The sequence below is a fragment of the Camelus bactrianus genome, chromosome 6 (assembly GCF_048773025.1).
Source record: "Camelus bactrianus isolate YW-2024 breed Bactrian camel chromosome 6, ASM4877302v1, whole genome shotgun sequence".
Taxonomy (NCBI): domain Eukaryota; kingdom Metazoa; phylum Chordata; class Mammalia; order Artiodactyla; family Camelidae; genus Camelus; species Camelus bactrianus.
In genome coordinates this window covers 66,574,586-66,598,022 of record NC_133544.1, presented here as the reverse complement: position 1 = coordinate 66,598,022, position 23,437 = coordinate 66,574,586, and the positions used below count along the sequence as shown (strand labels likewise).

Genomic DNA, 23,437 nt, shown 5'->3' with positions numbered 1-23,437 from the left:
CTCGTACCACCCTCAGGCAGGCCTCAGCCCCAGGATGATGTTCAAGGCCTGGGAAAGGTCTAAGCAGCAGATGATTACCCTGGGTCACCAGGAGAATGAGCAGCGACTGTTTTCCAGTTCATTGTTGCTTCTGGGCAGCCACTTGGATATGTAGGGCAACAGGGATATACAAATCCATGATTTATTAGCAACACTGATTTCAGTCAATGTCAGTGTGGAAACAGTAGGACTGCAGTACTCCCAGGCTCTCTCAAGAATGCATTCTCAAGTTAATCTGTTCATAGGGAACTCCAGTTTTTGGTCTCGTAACCTCAGTCTTTTCCTAGGGCACAGATCCCTCTTAAATTCTTTACTGTATCTCTTCCCCACGTGGAGCAAACTAGACCATAGTTGTTTCACCTCTAACACTATTTACTTAATTTGCCATTTTTTATTAGATTTTATTAGATTGAGCTGTTCCCAGGGAAACCAGGAATGATAAATTCACTTGCTGAATCTTGGTGCTAACAGGTCAAGTTGCAACTGATTTCTTGTTTCACCTAGTTTTTTTTTTTTTTTTTTTTGTGCTTGCAAGAATATTAAATACTCCTCAGTTCTGCCAGTTCCTTTACCCCATTTGTCTCTCTGTCCATAAGGACTCACTGACTTGTGTACTTTTTAAATTACACATTCACTTCATTTTAATCCTATTTATGAACTTTGGCATTTTTCTTTCTGGTGAATAATAAATATCACTCAACATTTCCCCACATTTATGCTTGCCTTTCCAAACATTTCCCCCTATATAAAAGGAATGTATTTGTGTCTATCTTTTTTACTTCATTTCTTTTTCCCCTGTAGTATGCTGCTACTAAAATATAATTCTAATAGAGGAAAACAGAATCTAATTTAATCTCTTGTATTAATAAGCACGTTAGATTTCAACATAGTTTAAATCCCTCCTTCTGAAGAATGATGTCCCAATTGTTGTGAAACATCCCAAATTAATTAAGAGAAATCTGTATTAGACATTCACTTGTGTTTCATCCCATAAGGGCCACTTCAGCTTTTCCTCAGGTCTAGCACAAAACAGAGATACACCCAGCCCCAAATCCTGTTCTTAGGACATATACATATGTGTATTCCTCCAAACCAAAAGACTTCCAAATCTATATGATCTATTTTAAATATAATCACTTGATCTGGGAAAGAAGTGTCAGGCTGCGTCTAGCTTTCCCTTACAAATGCCAGGAGCCCCAGAGCAGGGAAGGCTGAGAAGACATCACACCCGTCGGGTCCTCAACCTTCCTGACACTCCAGAGTATCTAGTTTGTAGTGCATGGGGACTTAAATACCATTCTGTGCCAGATGGAGCTCTTGCGGCACTCCATGATACATTTTTTTTGAAAAGTGATCCCTATAGTAGTTCACCGATAAGGAATAACCTAGGTCACCATGTTATCAAAATCAGTGCAAGAACCAAACACGTGACCCAGTTTTCTCCCACCTTCTAAATAGCCTTTCTACTTTATACCCTTATTTTATAATCTAGTGAGTGAAAAATAGTATCTACACAGGATTATCATAATTTGAATTTAGAATCCCTGCTTTAAGACTGGTAGGAATTCACACATACGTTACAGTGACTCATTCACATATTGTGTCACCCCATGACTTTCATGTCATCTTAGACTCACACCTCTCTGTGGATACCTGACCTGTCCCAAAATATAATGTCATTTTCTTGGTGATGCTCAGATCCTCTCTGTTTTGCCAGTTGTTTTTTTTTTATTATTATTATTCCTGCTGAGGTCTTTGAGAGGAGGCTTGCTTCCAAAGCTTATCTCAGTTTTTTGTCACAGATATGAAGTTACACAACTCTTTAAAAATCCCTGGTTCCATCTCATGGTGAATAATGTTAGAGACCAGACTCTGGGGTGACAGGTGTGTGTTATGTTGCCCCCCCCCCCATGACTAGTGGGAGGAGGTATTAGTGTGATACTGAAAGAGATTACTTAAAGCACTTACTGATCGAGGCTTCAGTTTTATGAAGAATGTGAATGCAAGGTTCACAGTGATAACACCAATATAAGTCCAGCCTTGCTTTGTTTTTCCTGCTTTATTAAAACATGAGCACTTATTCAACTATTTTTTCTCTTGGCGGTAACAGATTTCCTGCTGTATCGTATTGTGCTGTCCTTTCTCCATTATTTAAAAAGCATTTGGGGAATACCTGCTGTGTGTCTGTGGTTTTCCGTCCTCTGGTTTCATGGCACAGTTTTCCAGTGTATTAAGGAAGCTCTTCTTCCTTGATTCTTCACACTGCACAGACAGCTACAGATGCATATTGATTACTAGTCGGTGATAAATTACTAGGAATGTTTTATAGCTGCCCTGGCTCAAGGCAGTCTGTCTGCTCCTGTGACTCCCTTTCACTGCAGACTCTTTAGATGACATATTTACTTCAGACTTCTGAGGAGCGTTCACAGTCAGCAGCGATCCCTCCTGGGTAAAGAGCAGAGATGAGCTGCAGTGTTCTTTTTGCTGTTGTTGTTGTTTTTGATTGAAATGTAATTGATGTACAGCACTGTACAAATTTAAGGCATACCACGTGACAACTTGACATACACATATTGCAAAATGATGACCGCAGTAAGTTTAGTTGAGATCCGTCACTTCTTTACATGTAGTTACAAAATTTTTTTCCCTTGTGGTAAGAACTTTCAGGATTTACTCTCTTTGCGCCTTTCAAACATCCCATACAGTAGTGTTACCCATAGTTGTCGGTTAGATGTTGTGTCCCCAGTGCTTATTTGTCTTATAACTGGAAGTCTGTAACTTTTACCCCCCTTCACCCAATTCCACCGCTCCTTATCGCTTGTCTTGTGAACCACAAATCTGATATCTTTTTCTATGAGTTTGAGTTTTTTTTAGATTCTACATGTAAGTGAAATTAGACAGTTTTTCGTCTTTTTCTGTCTGACTTATTTCACTTAGCATAATGCTCTCAAGGTCCATCCATGTTGTCACAAATGGTAGGGTTTCCTTCTGTTTTATGGCTGAGTAGTATTCCACTGTACCACATTTTCTTGGTCTATTTGTCTGTTGATGGACACTGAGACTGTGTTCATGTCTTGGCTGTTGTAAATAATGCTGCAGTGAACATGGGGATGCAGATATCTCTTAAACATAGTGATTTCATTTCCTTTGGATAAATACCCAAAAGTGGAATTGCTGGATCATATGGTAGGAACCACCATACTGTTTTCCACAGTGGCTACGCTAACTTACATTCCCACCAACAGTACGAGGGTTCACTTTTATCCACCTCCTTGCCAGCATTTGTTATCTCTTGTCTTTTTGATGATATCCACTCTAAGAGGCAGGACATGATATCTTATTGTATCATTTCCCTAATAATTAGTGATGTTGAATGCCTTTTCATATACTTGGCCATTTGTGTGTCTTCTTTGGGAAAATTCAATTCAAGTCCTTTGCCTATTTTTGATTGAATTATTTGGGGTTTTTTGCTGTTGAGTTGTCTGAATTCTTTATATATTTTGAGTAATAACCTCTTATCATATACATGATTTGTGAATATTTTCTTCCATTTTAATTTTGTTGCAGTTGCTTTGAGCGTCATAGCCAAAAAAAACATTGCCAAGACCTATGTTAAGGAGCTTTTTCACTGTTTCCTTCCAGGTTTATGGTTTTAGGTTGTACATTCAAGTCTTTAATCCATTTCCGTTCATTTTTGAGTGGTGTTAAGATCATCCTTTTACATGTGAATACCCAATTTTCCCAGCACCATTTATTGAAGAGACAGTCTTTTCTCCATTGATTAGTCTTGACTCCCTTGTCAAATATTAGTTGACCATGCATGCGTGAGTTTATTTCTAGGCTCTCAGTTCTGTTCCTTTGATCTACGTGTCTGTAGACACTATATGGTTTTGATTACTATGTCTTTGTAATAAAGCTTGAAATCAGGAAGTGTGATGTTTCCAGCTTTGCTTGTCTTTCTCAGCAATGTTTTAGCTATTTGAGGTTTTCTGTAGTTCCTTTCTGTAAGATTTTTTTTTCCTATTTCTGTGAAAAATGCCACTGGAATCCTGATAGGGATCACACTGAATATGTATGGCTTTGCGTAGTATGGACATCTTAACGATATTAATTCTTCCAATGCATGAACACAGGGTATCTTTCCATTTATTTGTGTCTTCTTCAGTTTCTTTCATCAGTGTCTTGTATCCTTCAGTGTCCAGATCTTTGACCTTCTTGGCTAAATTTATTCCAAGGATTTTTTTTTTGATGTTGTTGTAAATGGGATCTTTTATTTATTTCTTTTTCAGCTAATTCATTGTTCTCAGTGTACTTTTCTGTACCAAATCACCACATTATATTAATGGTAACCACCAGCCTCACTAGGAAATGATTGATTGATTTTTTCCCAGCCATTGAAGGAGTCAAACATCGGCACATCTGAGATTTAGTTTTATTTTGGCATAATTTTTTTCAAATTGTAAACCATACTCGGAGTTTCTGAGCCACTCTCCTCCTCCTCTCATAGATAGCAGGTGCTAATTTTAAAGTGCCTTTTCCCCCTTGCCCACAAAGCTTTGCTGTGGTTGCTTGTAGCTCTAGTTGGGTTTTACTATCATTGCCAGGTGGTTATCCTCCGAATGTCAATATGATAAATTCACTCCCTGCACAATGGGGAGAAGTAGATCAGATAGTGCTTGCTGTATCCAGGTCCTGGTTTCCATTCACAGATCAGCAGAGGAGACTTTCAAAAGAAAAAGTTTTATTTTTCTCTTTGACAGAAGAGCTAGTTGGTGGCAGGACCACTTAGACTTGAGCTGGGCTTTTGAAATAGCACTGCCCAAGTGTTAGACGATTCAGAACAAATCTAAGAGACCTTACATACAGACACCGAGATAAAAGTGGAATGTTATAGGTGAGAATGCAGACGTGTACCCTTAAGGGCTGGAGACACAGCAACCAGAGTAAGAACAGAAGATTGGAAGTAACTGACTGGGGAAAGGGGGACCAAGTTGTAAGAGAAGAAAAGTGAAAGTCTCTTCCCCCTAATCTGCTGTGTTTTTGCCCTCAGCTTCATCTCCTCCCAGGGCTTACAGAGTCCACACCAGTGGGAGAGGGAAGTCCAGATTGCAGGTAACGCAGCTCAGGTCTAGCTGACCTTGAACGCCGTGAAGATGGATATAGAGATCTAGGGGTGATCGTGGTGGGCCTGAAACTCTTTTTCTACCAAGTTTGAACTGCCTAGGGTCCTCACCACACAGAAAAGAAGTCTGTGTCTTTCCACCTGTCACATATGTGGCAGCAGAACTGAGAGACTGAGAGTTAGAGCTGAACATTAGTCCTAGAGCTATCCAGAGGCAACCATGTGTATCCTTTGGTTTTGTCGGATTCTGGAGAGATGCTAAAAGGAAAATCAGCCATTGGTCCAGAGTGATGCTTTTGAAAAGAGGGACTTACTTGCTGACAGTAAGCATCATACCGATTACTTAGATGAAGTGTCCAAGACGGCTCGGGATGTCCCAGAGGGGTGATGGCTATCAAACCTGTCTCTGCATTAGAAATGCCTGGGGCTCCAGGCCCCACCACAGACCTACCACACAAGAGTCTTAGGGAAATGGCCCTGCCTTTGGGGCTGTAGTGGGTTTTTTTCCTTGCTTTGTTTTCTTTTTTAAAGCCCCGCTAATGATTCTGATGGATAGTTGGGATTGAGGACCACTTCTGTAAAGTCAACCCAGGAGAGACTCATGCCATTGCCCCCTAAGCAGTATATGGTCCATAGACACACAGGAAGTATTAGGAGTTCTGTCTGTCCACAGGCCCACGTACACACATACACAGAAGTCTCTGAGAATCAGCTTCTGCACCTACAGCCACTTCCTATACTTCAAGGAAAGGTCTGGCTTTTGTTTGTTTGTTTTCCTTGGAAATAAACTTGGCTCCAGGCTTATTGTGTGGATGTAGAGAGAACAGGATGAATTTCCCTCTATCCAACAAGGTCATAATTGGGAGCTGTGCAAGGTGCTTAGAGGGATGAAGGAAATAGGGAAATAGAAGTTGTGTTGATAAAGGGCATCCGGGAGAGAGAAAAAAAAAGTGGGTTAAGGAGTGTAGAAGGGAAGGAGGAGGACCAAATAACAAAATATAATTGAGTTCATTTTCTGCCCCAGAGCCTACAAGGGCAGAGGTGTCTGCACACAGTAGGACTCACTAGTGGTTCTATGATAAAAACATTCCTGTTTTGTTATCCTCAGGAGAAATAGTAGATTAAAGACAGTTTTTGATTTTTATGTCAAGGTAATCTGACCTTTTAGCTGTTAAACTCTTTGCAGGAAATATTTGTTATACATTACCTTGGGTGAAAGGAAATGATTGAGCAGAGTTCTTAATCTTGACCCTATGTGGCCTCTGGTCCACTGTTTCATCAGAGGCCTGATCAATGAGGAGGATGAGTTTTTAAATAAACACTAGAGCAGTGACTGGAAAACAAATCTGGCTCACAGGATCCTTTTATGTAAAACAATGAACTTGGCAGTGTCAGATTCTTAGAAATCTGTTAGTTGGCTATAGGAGAAGTGGGGGGGATTAATTCAGAGAAGAAAATAATTGCTTCACCTCTTTCAAACATACTAGTCATCAATCTAAACATCATTAATACCCTGACAAATATCGCCTGTCGATTTGCTCCTTTAAGACACTGTAATAGGAAACGTTCAAGCTGCCATCCTGGCTGTCTGGTGTCCCTGTGGTGTCTCTGTTCAGAGGGAAGCACGGATGGGTCTAGAATGACCCCATGCTTAATTTGGAGGCATCCCAACGGCCACCCTTTTTATCCCTCAATGGAGAATGCTGATCCTCCAGTTTCAGAATCAGCATTTATAAAATTCCAGCTCTCTCAGTAGAACCTTCAAAAGTAATTTAATTTGTTCCCCAAACACGATGGATTGGGACACGGCGGAGGGAAAACGGTGGCACATGTCTACCATTCTCAAACAGCAGAAATCCTTGAAAGGCAGGAGATTCCTTAGTTGTCTTCAGTCGCGCATTCGGGGCTCACGTCTACACCATCCACCAGCTCTTCCTTCTCATGACTTTAAGTGCTCACAGGAAATAGTGAACTCGGGGTCATCCCAGGGGCTCTTCTGTGATCCGTAATTCATCTGAGCCATCTCTCAGATTTTACTTACCCTTTTGGCCAAATGTGTGTGGAAGAGAAGCCATGTAGGCACTTTCCTGGAAGAAAACACCTGGCTACACAGATTCTTGCTACAGATGATGCTCGCTCATGACCCTAAACTTAGAGTTTCTCACATCAGGCTCTGGACTTCCATCCTTTTGTCCTGAAATGCTTCTGTGTGGCCATGAAATTCATGATATGAACAAAAATGAGATTGCCAAAAATCTCACTCTGGAAGAATAATGCTGGATGCCTCCAAGGGGGTAGGCTGGCTGAATTCAATGAGTTATGAATCGTGGGAATGGTAAATTTGGCATTCAGTGGTAGATGGTCGGGGGATGGATTGCTTGCGTTTTGCCTGTGCTTTTCCTATTGAAAAAATGAAAGAAAGAAAAGAGACTAGCCTGTCTTTGTGCACAGCTTTTGGAGCATTCTATTCCTTCACCCTGGGATATGCAGTGATGGGGACCGGGCAGCCCTGAGGGGTGGGAGGTGGGGCTCCGAGCCCCCGTCACCCTGCTGACCTTGCTGGGAGAGCCCAGCAGCCAGCGGAGCAGAGGCCGCCATAGGCCCCCTGAAGACCAGCTACAGCCTTTTCTCCATGGGGTTTTTTGTACCTGCAGCCTGTGGGTCGTGGGCCTGTCTTGTCAGTAGGTGGGTGGGGAGACTGCCATGATCATTGAACTCGGGGAGGTGCGCTATCTGACGATGCACTTCCTCCTCTTTTCTGAACTTCATTAAAATTCTATTTTATGGTTTCGATTTTTAACAGTATCCCAAGAGCCCCATGAAGGATGCCAAGAACATGTCCTCCTTTCAAGTGCCTTCATCGTAAGGGCCTGCACTGTCCTGGTCGAGTTGGCCCAGACTCACTTGAAGGGTTTCTTATGGGGGAAACCTCTTTAGGGGACTCTGTCCTGATGGTGTAGCTTTCTGTATAGCCGGTGGCTCAGAGATCTTTGACTACGAGTTTTAGATTCATATTAACCATCCTTGTGCAAGTGGAAAATCAAAGTGTCAAACTAAAAGAATGATACCTTGTGCTTATTATAGTGTCTGTGTATCCCAAAGTGGGGAACCAAAAGCTGGGCTTGGAAATTGTCTAGCTGAAGAGTAGAGTATCCAATCCAGAAAAGGTGGTGAATAAAAGGGTTTAGAGCCCAGCATTGGGCTCTTTAGGGTTTCACACATAGTACAGGAATTAGGTTGGCTAGAATGTGCATATTGAATTTCTCTTGTCATATTCCCTGGGTCTGACTCCAGATCACCAGTCTCCCAATGTATTGCCCTCCCTTCCCTCTTTCCCCCTGGTAACCGTAAGTTTGTTTTCTATGTCTGTGCATCTATTTCTATTTTATAAATAAGTTCATTTGTGTCATTTTTGTAGACTCCACATATAAGTGATACCATATGATATTTGTCATTCTCTATCTGACTTACTTCACTTAGTATGATAATCGCTAGGTCCATCCATGCTGCTGCAAATGGCATTGTTTTTCTTTTTTATGGCTGAGTAGTATTCCATTGTATATAAATCCCACAACTTCTTTATCTAATCAATATAAAAAATTTTTTAAGTTAAACTAACCTGTACATGTGCCCTACTACCACTTTCTAAATCCCAGTATACTACTTTAACTATCATTAAAGGGTAAAATTGTCCCTGTTACCAGGAGTTTCCAATCCAAGACCTATTTGGAAAATGTACTGTCAGTTCCTTTGGTGCCATATGAGCTGGGGAGTCCCATCTTTCCCACTGATCATGCAGTTCTGTCTGTCCCCCCATCCTAGAAAAGTGGGTGCTTGAGTGGGGTCTTGGGAATTTGGCCAGAGGGGCATGATGACCAGTAGTAGTCAGGGAAGGTGGATCTGGAATCTAATGGCTGGGGGAGGCAGCCGTGGGAAACATGGAATAGTGCAGAAACCAAGTATCTAGGAACAAGGGTGGGATCCAAGGTGAAGGGTCCACTAAGGGCTTCTGGAAGAGCCAGTGTGTTTGGAATCCAAGCAGGAGTGACTCCCTGGGCAAGAGATTTTTCCTGTTGAGTCGAGGGCTAGGCCTAATGGAACTCAGAGGGGGACAGAGGTGTCTTGGATAAAGGCTGCGTCTTGGGGCTGTCCACCCAGCACCAGGGTAGGGCTGGACTCTGGAGTCAGTGCCTAACAGCAGGCATGCTAGGTGCGCTTTGCCAGCTACCTTTCCAGCAGGTAAAGTCATTTACAGAGGATTCTGGCAAATTAATCACACTTTGAGCAACTGAAGTTTTAACAAATAGACAAAACGCTTTTGTCGCCGTCCAGTCCTTGAAACACCCGCGGCGTGGGTATTGCCTCCCACGCACGTGCTCTTTTTACTGAAAGGATCGTGCGGTAGTAATGCTAAAGATTTTGGAAAAGGAAAGTCCAGTGGTTCTGCAACCACCCAAATAGCTATTTGATTTTTTTAGGTTTCCTTATTGTTTTGCGTATGTATAATAGTTGAAGGCATTTTGCGTTCTGCCCTTTTCAGAGCAGTGTATCATAAACGTTTTCTGTGCTTCCAGTAGCCTCTGTAAATTGTCGTCTTTAGTGGTTGCAGGACAGAACATCCTGAAGACGCCTCAGGATTTACTAGAGAATATTTTTCTTTTGGAAATTCAGGAGCTTTCAGGGTTTTTTTTTTTTTTTTTTTTTTTTTTGCCCCATTATGATGCTCTTATCACAACAGTGGGTGTTTTTTGCTTTTCTTAAATTACTCCCAGAAGTAGGATTACTACAGCAAAGATTATGGACTTCTTTATAGCTCTTTTTATATATTACTGCATTGTTTTGCAGAAGAGTTGTATTCAGTGCCACCTTGTACAGGATCGCACCAGCTAAATTACATCTCTGATCGCATTAAGGGTTTTCCCCCTACTTTTGAAAATTTAGTTGATGTGAAATGGCATATCAAAGTTGCTTTAATTGTCATTCCTTTATTACAAGAGGAGAAAGAATCTCTGCCATATGTTTTAATTTTATTCCTGATATGAATCATTTATTCATATCCTTTGCCTACTTCTTTATTTGATGCTGTTTTTCCCTTACATTTCAATGAGATAGTAATCCTCTTGTCAAAGTGATACAAAGAATTTCTGTAGTCTATTAAATGCTGGTGTTTCCATTGTTTGGAAGTTTAGTAATCTTGGCACAATCATATCTGCCTTTCATTTCCTTTGAGTTCATCTGTTGCTTCAAAACATGGATAAGTATTAGATCTGTAAAGGAATGTGGACTATTTGTTACATGCTAGTTATCATCTTAGAATTTAATTTTAAAATGAATTATTTAATTCCGTTACCCATCCTTAATCTACCTTTTATATTTCCTGTGAATCTGACTGAATACTTTTCTGGTCTGCTATCCATATGTCAGAGAGCCATTTGCTTAATAATCCTGCCTTCCCCTCATTGTCCTAAAAATCTGCTTCATCATATGTTGCATTTCAGATTTGTTTATGGACTGTCTGTATTATGCTACATTCTTCTTTTGAACCATTACCAGAATGAATGAATTTTGCTTTGTAACATTTCCCAAAATTTGGTTCCTTTTCAAAATAAAAATTTCTTACTGTTTATATTTCCAGATTAATTTTATAGTGATTTTATTGAATTCCAAAATACCCTACTGGGATTTTCATTAAACCTGTATTAAATTTGTAAGCTAAATTCAGGAGACTAAGCATTAACTAATACTATTATTCTCATTCTGTAACAAAGTACGCTTTCCCATTTCACCAAATCAAATTTTATTGTATAGAATAAAGGTTTTTGGTTTCATTTTGAAGGTTTAGGTACATTCCTTAAAAATTTAATATTTTGTAGCAACCGTGACTAGAGCTTTTCATTATGTTTCTTAACTGAAACTACTAGATTCCTTGCTTTCGCTTCTGCTGTTGGGTCTTACTGGTTTGTTGTTGTTTACTTATATGGTGTCATCATTATTTAGTTCTTACTTGTGTCAAAGGAAACCTCCTACGCAATGTAAAGGGCCTTCAGCATGTTTGAGAAATGTTGCTTTGTGACCTTCTAGAAAGACTTCTTTCTTTGATAGCCTAAAAGGGTGGGAGGGAAGTGGGGCAGGTGGAGGAAAGGAAAATGGGAGTGCACACACCCATATCCAGGAAGTGACGTCACGTCCCACCAGCCCTCCCGGGAGGTGGCCCCCGAAGCTGTCAAGGGTTAGGTTAGATCTCCAAGGAGCCTGGATCCCTGAAGTGGAACCTGGGGTTCCAGATTATAAAAGAAGGTGGCTTAGAGAGCTAATGGTCTTGAAACATTCATGCACGGCCAGAGAGAAGCAGAGGTCCCCTCTCTTTGTTGCCATATGAGGTTTATTTTCCTTGGAGACAGTGTCCTCTGGGAACCACCGAAAGAAATATCACTGACAGATCAATTCTGAGATGACAGGTGGGATGATTGAATTAACAATCTAGGGGAACATTTCTCCTCAGGTCATGGCATCAGGGCGCTTTTGCTGACTTTGCCTCCTGCCCCACTCCCATCCTGTGAGGTGGTACCATGTTTACTCCTTCTGCCAGTGATGACAGCCAGGGTCACTCCCAGCAGGAACAGGACTGCCATCTGAATAAAGTACACGGTCTTGAGGTCTGGATCCCCCTTGGGAACAGATCCATGCAGTCTTCGATGTAGCATATCATTATTTCGTGGAATGTTATCCAGAAATTAGCATCAAATCTTGAAAAGAGTTGGTAGAATGTATAGTTAGACCCAAATTCAAATCCAAGCTCACTGCTTACCAGCTGACCATGGGAGAGTTTCTCTTTTCCCATATGTATGAGGAGACAGAAGGACCACCTTGTCTGATTATTATTCCTTCTTTTAAGAAATACAAATATGAAATATGAAAATGAGTGCCTCTTGTTTGCTAGGCACTGATAACATTGATATTGATATGTCAGAGAGCACAACATAGGCTCATGGAGCTTATGTCCTAGGGGAAGGGAGGGGAGATACATGCCAGAGATATTATCATATCAGCTAATAAAATATACCATGAAAAATAATAAAGCAGGAAAAAATGTGGTAGAGTGAGGTGATTGTTCTTTTAGAAAGAATGATCAGAGAAGACTTCTCTAATGCAATATCTGACCACAGAGCTGAATAAAGGATGGGAATGAGCCATGAGAGAGTTAGAGGAAGAGCATTCCAGGTAGAGGGAACACATGTGCAAAGGCCCTGAGGTAGGAGCTTCCTTGTCTGACGAGTAGAGGAAGGGCCATGTGGCTGGAGCATAGGGAGAGGAGGAGACCATGCTGCTGGCAGGTGATGAGGTCAGACAGGTAGAGGGAACCCGATCAAGTAGGGCAGGGATCGCCGGTCAAATCCACCCATGCCTGCTTGTGTATAGCCCTCTAGATAAGAATGGCTTTTAATTTCTGAAAAAAAGTTGTTTAAAAAAAAGACTGTATGACATATGCACCCTGCAAAGCCCCAAATATTTACTGTCTGGTCTCTTACAGAGAAAAAATTTGCCAGTTCCTGATGCAGGGTCTTGGGAGCCATGGTGAGGGTGTCGTACTTCGGAGTGTGAAAGGAAGCCATGGCGGGGCGGGGATGAGCATGATGGCTCTGACCGCTTTAGCTCAGATCGCAAATAGGACGGGTGCATCGGGGAGCACAGCTGGGAGGCCATTGTTGTAGTTAGTCCAGGTGAGACAGGGCAGTAGGATGGACTAGACTGGTGGCAGCAGAGCACTCAGTAGTTGGATAGAGAATATATTTGGGAAGTGGCACCGAAAATACTTTGGATTGACTGTAGAGTGTGAGAGGGAGAATGGGGTAAAGGATGACTCTGAGAATTTTGGTCTCCTTATGTTGCTGTGGAAACTGAATGAGAGAATGATCTTTTCTGCTCTTAGGGTTTGTTGTCTCCAGTTCTTTTATCGTTTTGCAGTCAGGATTTTCTTCCTAAGGTATAGTTTTTGTTGTTGTTTTCTGTTCTTTTTATTGAAGTATAGTTGTTTTACAGTGTTGTTAGCTTCCAGTGGATAGCATGGTGATTCAGTCATATGTATATTCTTTTTCTTGATGGGTTATTACAAGATATGGAATATAGTTCCCTGTGTTATATGGTGGAATCTTACTGTTTATCTGTTTTGTATATAGTAGTTTGTATCTGCTAATCCCAAATTCCTACTTTATCCCCCACCTTTGGTAACCATGTTTGTTTCCTATGTCTCTTTCTGTTTTATAAATAAGTTTAATTGCGTAATATTTTTTAGATTCTACATATAAGTGACATCATATGATATTTATCTTTCTCTGCCTGACTTACCTCACTTAGTTCTATGTCTGCCGTGTGATTAGAGCTCATTTAATTCCAGCTGCATCAATTCCCCTTTGTTAAGGCGCTGAGGGAGTATTTTTCTATCCTCCTCTTCCTGGTGCTTTGTACACTGGTTTTGTACACAGTAGGCAAATGAATATATTAAATATGATAACATATTGATAACATAATGTGATATGAATATGTTAAATATGATGAATATGTTAATATGATAAAAAGTAGGACAAAATGATCTCAAGTTCGGGATTAACTCTGAGTTCAGTTCCCACCACCATCACCACATCCAGCTGTATGACATCTGGCAGGATCCTTACCTCTTTGAGCTTCCAATTCCTCATGTTCCAAGTGTATGAAATCACTCCTGCCTTGACAATTTAGGAGAATGGGCTGGGATGGTATGGAAGGCACCTGACATGCAGTGTGTGCCAATGACAGCTCTCCCCAGGATGCTGATGATCAAAGCTTCTGCACGAAAAGCTCCTATACCCTCCCGACACTGAAGTTTGATCACTCCCCAAAGCAGTGGTCCTCAAAATGCAGTTGCTGGACCAGCAGCAGCAATGTCACACCCTCTGAAACCTGTTCAAAATGCAAGTTCTTGGGCTCCACCCCCAGCCTAGGAAAGCAGACGGTGTGGAGTGGGGTCCAGCAGCCTGTGCCTTAACAGGCTGATGTTCACCAGCGTCTGAGACCTACTGCCTGAGTGGAAGGAGGAGTGGGCACGTGACATCCCATTCCACCCCAGTGGGGTAGTTCAGACACTCTGGTTTTCTGTTGGAATCATAATAGAGGACATAAGGGCCAGGAGATGCTTCCGACATTGCCAGATGGGGGGAGCACGGCTCCTTAGCGCCACTTTTGGGGGTCAGCAACTCCAGACTCTTCACTTACTATTACTCAGAATTGATAAGAGGAAGGTGTGACCATAGGAAGTACCATCAGTGTTCAGTTGGGAGACGTAGGACTAGTCTAGGAGCAGAAACCCACAACATAAGCCATCATGAGCTATCAATGAACTTGTAATATTGTAACTATACAGGGAGAATACCAGTTAGATGAGATTTGAAAATTTTTTTGTGTGACTAATTTTAACATAAGCCGTTGACATATTTGTAAATACAGCAACTAAAGTTAGTTCAGAGGACTTCAAGAAATTCGGAAATGTTGCAAAAAGCATCTTATTCTTCCATAGTATTAAAGTCTGGAGAAGACTTAAATATCTCCACAGCTGTGGGAAAACCACAGCCACACTGGTATATAGTTATCAGCTTTTTTTAAAAACATGATACCACATTTATCTTTTTCCTTTTCTTTAGGCTTGTTGTATGACATGAAAAATCATCCCTTTGACAGAGCGATTCTGTTAATCCAAATAGAGTTGAAATAGAATTACTCCAGGCCTTCCTCTCCAGACCTCTACCTTCTTTCCACTCCACCAGCCTCCCCCTTCATCGCGCGAGGCCCTGATTGGGGGTGGACACGGGAGAGGAGCCATCCTCAAACCCGCCCCTTGGGCTGCTGGTCTGTAGTGCTAAGTAAAAGACGGTGCATAAGAGGTGCCCTTGGCAGGTGGAAGGAAAACAAAGGATTCCTTTTAATCTCAGGCTTTGAGCTTTTCTTTTTGTGCATATTTAGGAATGGGGGCTTATGCTCAAATATTTTCTCCTAAAAGGGGTGTGTGATCCAAAAACATTGTGACTGTCTCTGACGACAAGTTAACGTGACGGGGAGAGATTTAAGTAAACATTGAAAATGTTGATGCCAAAAAGAAAATTCTAGGATTTTTTGTAGATTTCAGTTTTCCATGTTACCTGCTCACCTATAACTGGAATCAACAATAGTTTCATCTCATATCACGTACGGTTCAGTTGAGATTGTGGTATGTGAATTAGATTTGGGGGAAAAGTCAGATGCAGGCGCTGGTGTCTTTATGTTGGGCTGTCTCTTCCTCTTGTGCCTCTTCCACTGGTTGAGCTACCTGGCAAGGCAGAGAGAGAGCACCGAGTCAGTCCCTTGACTGGAGAATCTAGTTCTGCATCACTGATTTCAGAGCCATCTCTCATGGATGATGTCTGGGTAACAGGACCTATTTAAGTGAGTGGATGGGAGGCACGAGTGCCTTGGAGGTAAGAGACCACAAGGCACAGGCTGTGACCACATGCCTGCCCCACAAGCTGCCTTCCTGTCACTAGGCTGTAGTTACATCACATTTGTTTCTCTCTCTCACTCTGAACGCTTCTGAGAAGTTTCAAAGGAAGGTAAGCAGTACCTGTCTCATTTACGTGCTTCTCTGGTAGAACAGCTCTGGGTTTCTGCTGATCCCGGGCAGGGGCCATTTCGGAGAAGAGGTGTGGCCCCACTCACCCTCTCCGAGGATGTTGCATGGCTGTGGTTACGAGTCTCCCCCCCCGCCTGTAGGCTGGCCACTCGCTTCTAGAATGAATTTCTTGGGAGCTTCGCGATGGGTCTTCTCTTTGTAGTCTGTCTTCCAAGAATTCTTGTGCTGCTTGCCCTCAGAGAGGCCAGGCCTGGCCAGCGCTGACCTATTTCTCCCTCCTTCCCCACAGGCAGCACAAGGCGGTGGCCACAGGACCCTGCTGTACGGCCACGCGATTCTCCTGCGGCACTCTTTCAGCGGAATGGTAAGCACATCTGATCTCCTTTCCCCATTCAAGGAGGAGAGGAGAGATGAGGAGGGGAGAAAGGTCAGGGAACCAGCTAGTGTCTAGATCAGGTGACATGATCAGAGGGAGTCATTTGGAATGTAAATGATAGCATGTTATCATCTTAGTGTTTCCTTCCTATGGCTTACCTCAGTTTGCAGTGTTATATTTGTGTTTGCTTTAATGTCTGACCACCTTCTTTCCCGCTCCCTGAGAAAAAAGACCACCTCTTTGTTTTTTTTTTTAATTTAACTCACCCTAACTCGACCAAGCGCAGTGCCTTGACATACTAGCCACTCAGTAAATATCTGTTGAATGGATGATCAGATAAACCATGGAGTAACTGATTACTTGAGTATACAAGGGTAACCAGCATAGGAGGAGAAGCAATCAAATGGGATTTTTGTGGAATTTCTCCTCTTTAAACCAGCTAACGGAGCCAGGATGGTATCTGGTGCCTTCGGTCCTGGAAGAATTTGAAGGTATTATGTTCATCCAGAGGCAGGAGGAAGGAAAGGAGCAAAGTAGTCACAGAAGGCAGATCAGGCTGTACCTAATCAGGGATCAAGAACCAGAAATAACCGAAATGGTGGTAATCAATGCCACTTAACAGTTTTTTCAAGATATAAATAAATACAACTTGTAAAATACAGATATTGCAGCGTTCTTCTGCAGGGAGTTTTAAGAGGAATATCACGATCTCAACCAAGTATAACATGTGCCAACTCTAATAACGTTTACTCCCAGTCCTACGTGTGTCATTCTCGCCTGCAATCAGCGTAAGGACGATTTCTTTCTCCAGCCCTAGTGGAAAACTGTTCCATTAATTCAAGACTTTTCTTTCACACATTTACACCTGCAGCGTGCTGCAAAGTTCTGCTCCAAGCTTGAACTGTCAGTTTGGCAGGGAGAGCAGTAGCTGCCTCTTAAATTATTTATTTATTGCAGCATTTTTTTTTTCCTGAGCACTGGTAAGAAGTTGACCTTTTCAGCCTGAACATTCATCTGTTATAGTCCCTCGTGGCAAAGGACAAAGAATGAAAATGACCAAATGGAAGGATATCTGAGCAGGAGAGGGGGACATTAGAGTGGGGAAACTTGGTACGCTGGCAGTCTCTAGAATTGAGAGGGGATGATCTGATGCTTCTTAGAGGGTAAATAAATCCCTAGCACCTCTCTTTTTCTACCTAAAAAGAATAAACAAAATCACAAATGGTACACTTCTCTTGACTCTGAAAACTTGTGTTAGAGCTAGAAATGCTTACGTTATTTATCATTAGATTTATTGCCTCCCACTCCCAAGAAATCCCACTTACGGTTAACATCAACTCCACGTTGGCCTGTTCCTTACAGATCTTTGGTTTTTGTTGTTCTTGTTGTTACTTTGTTTTGGGGGGAGGGAGTAATTAGGTTTATTTAATTTATTTTTTTAAATGGAGGTGCTGGGGATTGAACCCAGGACCTCGTGCATGCTAAGCATGCACGCTACCACTGAGCTATACCCACTTCCCTGGCTGATTCCTTTTAGGAGCAGCTGTGAGAATAAAGCCTGTGAGAGACGGCTTTGTCCAAAGCTATGATTCTCGGTTTTCCCATTGCAGACAGCTGGAAGTATCATTCAGGACGCGTGTGCCAAGGGCATATCTGCCTCCCCGTCTAATTCTGAGACCACCTTCTGTGCCTGTCAATAAAGGGGACGGGGAACAGGCCATGGATTTTTTGTCCTTTATTAAGTTATTTTTAAATAGTGTTTAAGTTGTATATGCACCTGTATTTTTATAATTAGAAAACAATAGACAATCTGAGAAATGTCAAAGCTCATAGAAAATTTGAAAAACAAAATAAATAGAAATAGGAAAGTCATCATGGTTGCTCCCACTGTCCAAAGACAACTTGTCAGTTTGGTGTCATTCCTTTTAGCCTGATTGTAAGGCATTTAAATTTTGCATACGTGCACTGTTTTGTATATGTTCCATGCTGTTACACACTCGTGACAAACACTCTTAGTGGTAACATAATACTCCATAAAATGATGTACCAAAGTTTATCAACCTTTCTATTATTGTTTTTTTTATTGAGTTATAGTCATTTTACAATGTTGTGTCAAATTCCAGTTTACAGCACAATTTTTCAGTTATACATGAACATATATATATTCATTGTCACATTTTTTTTTGCCGTGAGCTACCATAAGATCTTGTATATATTTCCCTGTGCTATACAGTATAATTTTGTTTATCTATTCTACATTTTGAAACCCCAGTCTATTATTGTTAATCACCTATTTTCTATGTATATTGTTCCCAGTTTAAAGCTTCTTAGAGTATCTTTGAACTAAAGCATATTTAATAATTCAATATTTCAAACTTATTTCTATAATATACAGTACTACAATGTAAATCACTGGGTCATCAGTTAAGAACATCTTTGAGGTTTTAAATATATTATAGAAGTATGTCCCAGAAGCATTGTGGCAATGAACAAGATAAACAAGTCCTTTCCATAGTAGCTCAATGTTGAAATTGACAACTAGAAGCCAACTTGTGGTGAGGTGCCAAGATTTGACAGGAGAGTATGATTTCACTAGCATCTGCTCTTGTTCCACAGTATCTAACATGCTTGACTACATCGAGATCCCAGACAGATAAACTTGCCTTTGATGTAGGTCTACGCGAACATGCCACAGGTAAGCCCACATGCACACGTCTACTGCTCCATGGGGTCTTGGGCTGAGGGCTTTTGAGAAGGATGCTGAATGTTAGTCATTTGGGATTCCAAACCAACCTGGTCAAGAAGTAGGTCTGATAAAACATTGGAGGAGGATAATAAGAATAAGAATAAGACTAAGACTAAGACTAAGACTAAGACTAAGACTAAGACTAAGACTAAGACTAAGACTAAGACTAAGACTAAGACTAAGACTAAGACTAAGACTAAGACTAAGACTAAGTGATGGAAAATAGGAACTAAGAATGAGGGAGAACATAATGCTTTAACCACAGTCTGGCAGAGCCTCAAAGAAAAACAGTTTTTAGGGTTAGCTACTGCAAATAAGTAGAGAAGTTATCCCTGATGAAATTGATGGTAATGAATAACTGCTTAAAAAAAAAAAGATAGCATAAGGGCTGGCATAATGAGGTACAGTGTCTAGATCAAAAGAGTGGCCCCATTTTATTCTGCAGAGAACCAGCTATTCTTAAAGCAGTGTTTCCCAGATGTTAGTCAATGACATCATCATGGTTTGGGCCATCCCTGTGCATTACTTTTGTTATCATTTACTTTATATTTTCTTTAAATTTACTTACTTTTGTAATTAAAATTTTATAGATAAAACTAATATCATTGCAATAACTGGGAAAATGATAATTGCTTGCCATAAAAGTAAATATAATGAAGAGGAAACCACATCACTAAAGAATTTAAGAGATGTTGGCAAATATTAGTAAAGTGTTCATGATAAACAAGCTCCAAACTTAAAACTTTCTGGTAGAGTCAGAAGGCTTGAATGTAATAAAAGAAGTTCCTCACTATGTGATTCAATGTTGTTTAATGCCCTCTACCACCAGTACAATACATCATGTACTTTGGCAAACACTGATGTTTTGTTTTTTTGGTTTTTTGGGTTCAGTCAAAAATAATGACAGTCAAGTGGACCCTAAGGAAGGTGGTGACCAGGTTAATGCAGGCTCTCCCTGGAAACCAGAAATGATGAACAGAGGACTGAGATAACTATCAACAAATAGTTATCCTTATAGTATCAAAGAAGGGGCTGACTTGCTGTGGGTTATTCCAGAGATCAGTAGAGCAATGGATAAATGTTGAAAAGAGGCCCATTTCACCCCAATGAAAGAAACTACTTTGTAACATCTGCAATTATCCAGCAGGGGAACAGCTGGCCTCAAGATACAGGATGCTCCCTGTGCCTGGAAATATTCGTGGATGCTCTGACTCGCTGTCAAGGGCAATACATATGTAATTTCTGTGCATTTAGAGGTTGGGTATGCTCTGATCAAAATTCTTGGTTTCAGCAGAAACTGATTGCATTAACTCAATCAGAATGAGAGTTTACTGGAAGGATGTTGCATAGACCTGTTCTGAAGCTGAGCCCCAGGCTTAGAAAATGGGCACAAATAGAGGCCAGGGAAGGGCAAACAGCCTAGGTCAGGAGGAATCTAACTTGGGGGCAATCCTTAATATCATGACATTTTACCCCAAATAAGAGGGGAGTTCCATGTTGGGTAGCCAAAGAAGGACAAAGACCACTTGGTTGTTCTAATACTATGTCAGTTCATAAGGGAATGATCCAGATTGTCCAGTTTTATAGATGCTCTGGAAAAAAAAAATCTAGAGTTTAAGCCATGTGCACCTCCTGTTTCTGCATCATGTGCAGTGGTATCCAAGAACGCCCGAGAAGAACCCCTTCCTCTCCTCTCCTTTTTGTTCAGAGTAAAAGAGTGGGCCTGCCTCAGCCCACTAGTTTTTTTTCCCTAAAATAAGATTTTATTTGAATTTGATTTGAGGTTGCTTTGTTTTCAACTGAAGTGTTATTCTTAAACTATAATTTCCTCTAAGGTGTTGTCAACCTTTGCTGAAAATTACAAAATGAGTGAAGTGCCACACATGCTGAGTGTAAGTTGGCCTCTAAATATAAATCAGCAGTCAGTCTTGGAGCACGTTATCAGAAAAGTCACATGTGGCCATTCTATTTGTACCAGTAAAACCACTTTAGACTTTTGGAGAGACGCGAGGAAATTGAGAGAGACCACTTTCTGGTCGTGTGTTCAGGAAAGCTATTGTGTTTAATTATTAGAGCCGCCAATAAAAAGAGGGGAAATATTAGAGACTATTAACTCTTTCCAGCACTTTTTTTCCTAAATTTGTAATATCAGACACAGTGTGAATTCTGCTGACAGACAAGGGAAACATGCGCTGACCCAAGTTCAAGCTGGCTGATCAGAAGCTGACTTTGGCAGAAAGATGGGAGGAAAGGGTTGATCAGGAAAGGGTTCATGAAAAGCTAGAACCTAAAATAGTTTGTTTTACCTCCCTCACCTCCAACCCATTTCGTATTCTCCTTGAAGAAGGCCAGCTTCTCTTTCAGGGAGGAGAATGCCCATCCAGCTCAGACGTGGTTCAGTATTGCCTGCATGAGTTTTCTCACGCCAGGAGGAAAGTCACTCGGGATCCAACAGAACAGCATTGCTTCTTACCCAGCTCATTCTGTGAACGCGCTTTTGGCTCAGACACCTCTTCTGAGTTGAAAACAAGTAAAATGCTCTGTAGTTGAGTTGAATCTCTAGGAGGATGTGAGGAGTTTGGAAGCAGTTTCTTGAACATTTCTGGAAATCACCCCCCACACACACACACACAATGGATAATAATGATTTGACTGACCTAACAGAACTAATGACCATTTTGCCCTGGATTTTGCTTACTGGCTTCTTTCTTTTCTCTTTTTCTAAAGTTTTTATTGTTGCTTTTATTTTAAACATAGCTTTATAATTGGAAGGAAAAAAATGAAAAAGACCCACTACAAATACTCTTTTTTTGGGGGGGGGGTATTTTGGGAACTTGAACTGGCCCATACACATCCTATTGATTCACGGATCGGCCCAACCCTGGGCTCCAGACCACTGCCCTGCTCCCAGGAGAAGGCGAGGGAGCAAGGATGCTCTTCTTCCACGTGCTTCTAGGACCACCTTCATCCTGGTGCCCCTCAGTGGTCCAGAGCATGTGATGGATGTACATGTCACTTTCCCCTTCAGATGCAGAGGCCAACCTCTTCTGTCATGAAATTTTAAGTTCAGCCAAATTATAATCCAAATGATCACAGTTATTTAACCAAAGTAAATCAAAGCCATACTTATACATAGTTTGAAGAGAAACAGTGCTCTGAGGCTTATTGAAAACATCAGTCTCCTGCCCCACCACCCTGCCTCCCCGTTCTGGATCCCTGCCTCTCGGGGCAGCTCCTCTAGGATGTTCCCCACTTGTGTATGTCACACAGTTGACTGCTCTTTAGTTATTCTTTCCAGATTAGGTATGATCTATTGATGTCCTAAATGAATAATAAAAATTTAGCTCTTGGTCTCCACTCTCCCTTGCCTTCTGTTTCCCTCCTTCCCATAGATTGTCATCAGTTTCTTAAGTAACTACCAAATCAATATTAACTACTTACATGGATGTAGCTGTGACTTTTATTTGCAAATGAAACTCATGATATACTATAATCAGTTCACTTTATCGTATTACTTTTGAGTTTTCCAGTGTTTAATGATTGCCGTGTTTGTTTGTTTGATTTTCTGTGACCTAGTCATTCATTTCTAAACTGCCCCACAGAACAGAAACTCTCCCCTGAGTAGGGATTCAGTCACAGTAGCTATCCTCAGTTTCATCTTCTTAGAAACGTCCACCCTCATCCAGGAAATCCCTGTTTCCTCTCTCCAAGATTCTGTTTCTTAGAGCTCACATTTTTTTCTCTTCTTGGTTTATCACATCCCTTTGGTGGAGCCCGTTATCTGGCAGTTTTTACAGAAAAGCTCCATGGGAGGTAATTGTTATCTGAATATTTCTTAATTCCAGCTTCACAAGTAATTCGTAACAGTATTCTACATTGGGATTTTTTTTCTCCTCAGCATCCTGAGGACTCTTCTGTTTTCTTCTAGCTTGTGGTCTGGCAGTTGAGATGTCTACATTCTGATTCCCGATCCTTTGTGTGTGACCTGTTTATTTTTTCTGAGCGCTACTTAGATCTTCTCTTCTGCCCTGATGTCTGCATTTCCACAGTGCTGTGTCTTGGCCTGGGTCCTTCTTGTTCTGAGTGTCGCAGGAGTGGGCCCTGGTGCGTGTGTTCATTCTCCGCTGTGCTAGGCATTCTGCAGGCCTCTTCAGTCTGAAAATGTTTGCCCTTCAACCTTGGGGACGCTTCCCTATTACCTCTTTGTTAATTTCCTCCCTTTGTTTTCTCTGTTCTTCCTTTCTGGAAATCATCCAGATTGGTTTTCTAATTTTCTTTTCACTCCTGTTTCTAATCTGTTTTTCTTCGTTCTTCTTTTTTGGAGATTTTTTTCCAACTTTATCCTCTAACCCACTTGTTTCTCTCTTTTTCAGGATCCAAGAGTTTTTCTTTTTCTTTGAAGGAATCCTTTATGGATACTTGCGTAGCCGCTTCATCCACGTTACTTTTTCTTATCTGAGATTATTAATTCTAAGATTTTTTAAAATTGCCTTTGGCTGTCTGTAATCTTTGTTTTTT

General features: G+C 41.3%; 1 protein-coding gene across 10 annotated transcripts in view; it reads left to right on the top strand.

Moving 5' to 3' along the window:
- Positions 1-23,437, top strand: part of RYR3 (ryanodine receptor 3) — a 500,053-nt gene that overhangs the window by 193,212 nt on the left and 283,404 nt on the right. For all 10 annotated transcript variants that reach the window (XM_045524185.2, XM_074365868.1, XM_045524186.2 and 7 more), the window contains exons 4-5: positions 16,087-16,161; positions 18,790-18,868. In XM_045524185.2, coding sequence (XP_045380141.1) covers positions 16,087-16,161; positions 18,790-18,868 — 154 coding nt within the window. The remainder of the gene's footprint in view (positions 1-16,086; positions 16,162-18,789; positions 18,869-23,437) is intronic.